The following is a 6,939-nucleotide window of genomic DNA, read 5'->3' as shown; positions in this document are numbered from 1 at the left end:
AAATGACACATTTTTGAAGTTTTTCTTTGCATGCTTTATCTGTTTACAAGAAAATGCATTCCCAAGCAAGTAGTAAGCATGAGTAAATACAATACTGAAATGCACCTGTTATAAGCTTTAAGATAAATGTAAAGTTCCATCAAGTTACTCAATGTAGATCACTACAGAACTTCACGAGTACCAAGAGCTTAAAATGAAACAGTAAGCACTTAATTAAATAAGTGCTGCATTGATTTACAAGCCTGAAGCTCGCCGACTACACAACTGAGCTGCATTTAATTTAGTTCAGAACACGAAAGTATGGTTTTTTATAATAAACAATTCCGCCCAGGTAAGATTTTCTTTAGCCTACAAACTCCACAACTTAATTTGAGTGATTTTTTTTTTAATTTGGTAGAGAAGACCTTATGTAAATTCTATCAGCTTGTACCTTCCCAGCAAGTGGACCCTAGCATCTGTCTCAACATTTCACAGTTGTTTTGAGAGAGCAGACTGGGGGTTTTGTGCCAAGTGAAAATGCTCTTGTCGTTGATCGGTGTAATTCTCCTCAATATTTCACAAAATTGTCGAACATTTATGTCTCTAAGCTACACATCTGTATAAAATTTTATTCAGATTACTACTGCAGGGCTATTACTTCAGAAACTATAAAGCTATCCACATTCTTAGATGTCCATACATTTCTCATTGAACAGCAAACTTCAACACAACAGTTCTTGTAAGACTGTTTATTGAATTAACAGTTCAGATGGAGTTTAGATGCAGTTTGTATAAAAAAACCTCTCTTTTCACGTAAACTGCAATCAAAAATAACTTTACAAAATAGTAAGAGACTTACTGAGATCGTAAGTTTCCTAACATGTAAAACTATAAAGTATTTGTGCATGCTCACTATTCTATTTCCTTCTTTGTAACAGAGGAGTTGTTAAAAGGAGTTTCTTTGTTTTTTTAAATCTCAAGGTAGTCTCTGAGGAATCGTTGTCATCACAATTCGGATATACAAGATCAAAACTGGCACAGAGGAACATAACATTTTTTTCCCAAAAAGTTGAGGCAGCTTTTGTTGAATGGTGTCTGCATCAGTAAATTTTGTTATAAACTCTGGAGGCTTTGGAGCGTCAGAGAGAATCCCTTTCTTCTTTTGAGATCTTGAAAAAAATTTCCTACAAGTACAGACAGGTAAGGAGGAAAAGAAGTAGCAGCTTGTTTCCTACATACAGCCCAACGCCATGCGCAGCTGCCCAGCGCCTCATAACAAAATTGAACTTGACGTCACAGGGAGGCATATCCCCCTCATGTTACAAGCATGTCAGATTTCTCCGGGGAGAGGGAAGCAAGCACGAGGGTAAAGCGTAAGTCTACTTTTCATGCATAGCTACTGTGGGCTGCCCCGTGTCCGCAGCAACTCGTCAGACATCCGAGTTGGAGCTGAGGTTTGTTAACCTGGGGTCTGCATTGATCTCGTATCTGTAGTGGTAGCCCTCCATGTGATCCCTACAGGCATCTCTGATGTTGTGCATCCACTTTTTGATTCCTTTTCTGTTCAAGTACAAAACCAGGAGGAAAATGGCCCCGATGAGAGCCAAGACTATCCCTAGGAAGACGTACGAAGTCTGTAGCTGGGAAGGCAGGTCTACAGGCACGGAGCAGTTCAGGTCCGAGCCATTGATCTTCAGCAGGGCTTTGCCCAGCATCTTGTCGGGGTAGGCGCAGGTCAGGGCTTCTTTGCCCTCCACCTGGTCGGTCTCCTTGAGCCAGGCCACCAGGTCCTCGATGGCGCAGTCGCAGACCCAGGCGTTGCGGCCCAGGCCAATGCGCCGGAGGGCGGGCAGGCCGCGGAGCTGGGCCAGGGTGCCGTTCCTCAGCACGCCCAGGGAGTTGTCGCTGAGGTTGAGGCTCTGCAGCTGGCCCAGCCCCTGGAAGGAGACGTTTCGCAGGCCCACCAGGGAGTTGTTGCTGAGGTCCAGCTGCCGCAGGGCGGGCAGGGCCGTGAACATGCCGGCGGGCAGCAGCAGCAGCCCGTTGTCGGCCAGCTCCAGGCGGCTGAGGTTGCGCAGGGCCCCGGACTGCAGCATGGCTGCCAGGCTGAGGAGAACGCCGTGGTCGCGCAGGGCCCCGCGGAGGGCCAGCTCCTCCAGCGGGCTGCCGCCCTCCCCGAAGGCCTGCGGGCTGAGGGAGACCAGGGGGTTGCCGCTGAGGTCCAGCTGCCGCAGGGCGGGCAGGGCCGCGAGGGCGCCGGCCTCCACGGCCCGCAGGTGGTTGCCGCTGAGGTTGAGGGCGCTGAGGTCGGGCAGGCGCTGGGCGGGGAAGGCGCCGGCCGGCAGGCGGGCCAGGCGGTTGCCGGTGATGAAGAGGTTGCGCACGTAGGACGGCAGGTCGGGCGGCACCGCCGTCAGGTTCCTGTTCACGCACTTCACCGTCCTGGCCGCCTCCGAGCACTCGCAGAGGGGCGGGCAGCTGCCGGGCTGCTGCGCCGAGCCGCAGCCCAGCAGGACGGGCAGCAGCAGCCCCAGGCAGAGCGCGCCGCGCCCCGGCATCGCGCCCGGCCCGGCCCCGCACACAACTTTCCCCTCCGGGCGCCTTCGGCTCTGGGCGGCGCGGCGAGGCGAGGCGGGGGGCGGCTCCCGCCGGGGCGCTGCCCGCACCGGACAGCCCCTTCTCCGGGGGCAGGCGCTTCCCCTCCGGGGCTGGCTCCGCTCCGCTTCCCGCAGCGAGACCTGCGGCAGGGGAGGAAAGGGAGAGGGCAGCGGCGGGGCGGGGCGGCGCGGCTCCGCTCCCCCGCGCCCAGCCGCCTTCCCCGGCCCCGCGCCTCGCCCCCCGCCCCCGACACGTGGCTCGCCCGGGCGGCCCCGGCCCCGAGGCAGAGCGGAGGAACCCGCCGAGGAACAAGTTTTTCCCCCCTTCCAGTCCACGCCGCCGCCTCCTCCCCGCCCGGCCGGCGGCCCCGCTGGCGGAGCACGGAGAGAAGAGAAGGGTCCAGCCCGCCGCCCCCCACCGCGTCCCGCAGTTCCCCGCCTGCCGCCCCCGCACCGGGGCTCTCCGCTCCGCGCCACGACCGGTGCAAACTCCCGCCCGCACAACCCACCGCGAAGCGGAACCAAGCTCCGTCCGGTCCCGGTCCCCGTCCCCGTCCCTCACCTCCCGCCACCGCTCCCGTCCCACGTCCGGAGCAAACTCCGCCAGAACCAGCCGCCGCCGCCGACTGCCCCCAGCCCCGCCGCCAACTCCGCGCCCACCCTCGCCCCGCCTGGCCCTGCCTCCGCTGACAGGAGAAACCAACCGCCGCCCCGGCCGGGGGGAGCCGCCGGCCGCGCCTGCCCCGAGGGGCGGCCCCGCCGCCGCCCGCGCCCCGCGCGGCTCCTGCCCGCCGCTCCTGCGCCCCTGCTCCACCGCTGCCGGGCGGCCGCGCCAGGGTGCCCGCCGGAAGGGTCCGCTCGGTCACCCACCCCGTTCTCCTCGCCCCCCCGGCCCAGGTGGTGCTGCCGGAGGCTCACCTTGCCGCCGAGCGGAGCCGCTCCATGTGGAGCTCCCCTCAGCGCGGCGGAGGGGGCGGCTGGCACGGCTCGGCTCGGCTGGCACGGAGCGACTCCCGGCCGCCCCGCGAGGGGAGAGCCGGCGGCGGCGAGCGCTGCCAGAGCCCCGTGCCCCGCTCCCCGCCTTGGCAGCGGCGTACCTGCGCTCGCCCCGACGCGGCGGAGCCTGGCTGCTGGGTGCCGTTTTCCGCAGTTTCCCCGATCGGCGCGCCCAGGCCGGCAGGATTGGGAAATCCCGAAGGATTTCCAGGCCGGGGGGCGCCGTCCCGGCTGCTGGCGGCGCGGGAGCGCCCGGCGCGGCCCCCGCCCGAAGCCCTCTCTGGGTCCGGGCGCGGGGAGGAGGCGAGGGGGGTCCGCGGGCCCCGGCGGGTCTTGGGGCGGGGCGGGGGCGAGACCGGCCGCTGCCACGAGCCGTCTGTCCAGGGAAAGCGTTTCGGGGGAGGGGCGAGCAACACCAGCAACAAAATACACCGAACAAGCTCCAAAACTAAAGCAAAAAAACCCCAAACCTGCCGGGATCTGTAGATCATTATTAATAAATAATAATAATAAAAAAAACCCGCAAATTGACAGCTTAAGTCTGAGATTTAAACTTTATTATGGTGAGGAAAAAGTCTAAATATCTATCTGTAAGTAAAATATTTACAAGTTTTGGCTGAACAATCCGGGTGGTAGAAATGGTGTTTTGTAGACGAGTAACTCGCTTGGGTTGCTCCACGGAGGGGGTATTTGAGGAAGAGGTGAATGGTGGGAGCTATCATGGGGGCTGTATTGGGCCACTGGTCCCTATGACATGATTGAGATAGTTAAATAACATCTAATTAATGCAGAAGACATACCAGTATATTCAAATAACCAGTTTCAGCAATGTGAATCCGAGCGCTTTGCGTCTGTGACTCCTTTGGGCTTTCCTTACCCTTCTGATGACTGCTTACACAAGATATCCTTCTCCCTGTATGTCAGAGTTAGGCTCCTTCTGCTTTCCTGCTCAGCTAGGTTCTTTTTTGGTAAAATCAGCAGAAATCTTACAGCTGTCAAAAGCCATAAGGGAAATGAACAGATGAATCCAGTATGAAGTCTTGAGAAAATCGGCCCCAGAATCTGGGAAATAATGAGCTAAAACACTGATTTCTGTAGGATTGTTCTCCCTTCTCTGGCCTGACAGTGGTATTATGGTGCAGAAAAGTCTGGGATTGGGGTGGCAGGCAGGGGCTGCCCAGCTGATATTTACGTGAAGATTATGGAGAAAAGGAAATACGGAGTGGCTGAAGTAATAGTGATACAAGTGAGATCTTGGGCTTGCAAGCAGTTCCAGAAGTTTGGGAAGTTACTGCTTTGATGTTGAGTTAGAAAACCAGTGGCACTATACTGCAGGAGTTTTTAGTTTGTTAAAAGGTATTTGCGTTCCAGGTGCACATGCCTTTCTTAGTATAATGCTTAGAAAAGTAGATGGGTAAAGATATCCCGCATTTTGTAAGAGAAAGACATGTTCTTCTAATCTATTAAAGTTCTTTGAAAAAGTCAAAGAAAAAAAATGCTCAAAATTGGCCTACTAGACAACATGAAATTCAGTGACCAGTAAGAGGTAGTTTCCAAAAGGAGACAGCTTTTAAAAATAGGTAACTGAAAATATTAACAAAAAATCTGAGATAAATCATAGAAAAAAATACTTATTGAGCATACCCATAACCGTTTTTTATGAAATGTTTAGATACAATGTCATTTTTAATAGAATAGTACAGTTAAGAGCATTTTCTCTGATCTGCTCATCATGCTGACCAAAGTTGTCCTAGTAGCTCCTGGCTCTCCGTGACTGTCTAGGTGGGTGTGTGCCTCTTGCCCTGCACAGCAGATTAGCTCTTTAGGGAGGGAACATGGGTTTGTTCCATGTTTGTGGAGTGTTCCCTGACAGGTGCTTGCATGTGCTGCAGTACTGCAAATAATAAATATTTTCTTATTGTTTCCTATTATTCCCCAGTAGTAAGTTGCACCCGCTAAGCCTGCTAAAGCTTGCAAGAAGAAGAAAAACACTTGTTAATCTGGTCTCTTCTCTTCTTGTTTAGATAAAACAACTTTTTTCAGAGGCATAGTCCAAAAAAGAAACAGTACTTTCTGGTGAATCCACTTACACTGAGTGGATTTCCTCGATGTGTTTGTAATCTGTACTAGGAAAATGAACAAAAAAAGCCTGAGGTATTTTCAGGTCAATTCTGGCTATTACGATTGATTGATTTGTGAATTTGCATTGCACAGCCCATAGAATCTCATCTCATAGTTTTTTGCATAAAGTTTATGCAAAACTTCTGACTGACTTAAAATATAGTATTTGAATATATATTGTCTTGGCTAAAGGACTCAAACTGGAAGAGAATTTACTGTAAGGAAACTGTTCCTGTGGCTGGTATTCCTACGGGTTGACTGAGAAGCTGAAGTTTGAGGCAATGCTTCAGTCTTTTGGTGGTTCTGCTGCTCCAGGCTGAAGCTGGGTGAAGTGCTGGTCATCTGGAAGGAAACTTCTGACTGTCCTCCTCCAGAAGATTAAAGCTTGCTTCATGTGACAGTGATGAGAACTGCTTGCTTTTGAAAATCAGTACCCCAGTATTTCAGCTCCCCCAAAATGAAAATGTGACACCTACCTAAAGAAATGCAGAGAGTCATAGGGACAACCTGTGATAACTATACTGCTTGAGATTTTTGGAGTACCCCGTTTAAAGCTCTCACCTTAGCAAGGAATAAAGTGGCATTTGTAGGTGCTCATGTCACTCCACTGTCCTTTGGAAAACCTGGAAGATTATTTTAGACACTGAAATTTAAGGCTGTTAGTTAAGTTAATTGAGATGAATCCCATCCTAACTAATCTTCACAAAGCCCCTTGGCCAGATACTAAACAATGCTGGATGCCTTTTATGAGATTCTGAGTGGCCTGACTCCAGCTGATGTCCAAGGAGTTGGAATAGTGTGGAGTAGGGCTCCATGCAATAGCTCTCATCTTCTTTTAATTTTTTTTTCTTTACTGACAGGGAAATTTATGTTTTTTCTGTGAAATGTTTCTACGTTGTCTCAATATTGCATGAAGGTACTCAGCACTTCATAGGAAATGGCCCTGGAAGGGTATTTATGATGTGCTAAAGATTATACACCAAGTGAGCAGTAGCGCAGAGACCAGAATTCTTCTCTTTTACCAAAAATATCTTCCCACAGAAGTGGAAGAACAAGCTGCAAGTTCCATCTGCTTCCTCACATGGAGGGATCCAACAGGTCCTCCAAAGGACACCTTCTGTTTCCCTCGGGACTCGGCTTCATTTGAAGAAACACCATCAGAATTCTTAAAATGGTGCCATAAAAATACTTAGGCAACCAGATGCTGCGTTGAATTGTTTGAATGTTTTATTCAGCATTCACATGC

At 52.1% G+C, this 6,939-nt stretch overlaps 1 protein-coding gene across 1 annotated transcript; it reads right to left on the bottom strand.

Moving 5' to 3' along the window:
* Positions 1–1,409: 1,409 nt before the first annotated feature.
* On the bottom strand, positions 1,410–3,520 carry TPBG (trophoblast glycoprotein). Its single transcript, XM_075148038.1, is given in 3 exon segments — positions 1,410–2,609; positions 2,612–2,717; positions 3,495–3,520. Coding segments are annotated over 3 exon segments (1,332 nt in total).
* Between the last annotated feature and the right edge of the window lie 3,419 nt (positions 3,521–6,939).

This window comes from Calonectris borealis, chromosome 3, assembly GCF_964195595.1.
Source record: "Calonectris borealis chromosome 3, bCalBor7.hap1.2, whole genome shotgun sequence".
Taxonomy (NCBI): Eukaryota; Metazoa; Chordata; class Aves; order Procellariiformes; family Procellariidae; genus Calonectris; species Calonectris borealis.
This window is presented reverse-complemented; position numbering and strand designations above follow the sequence as displayed.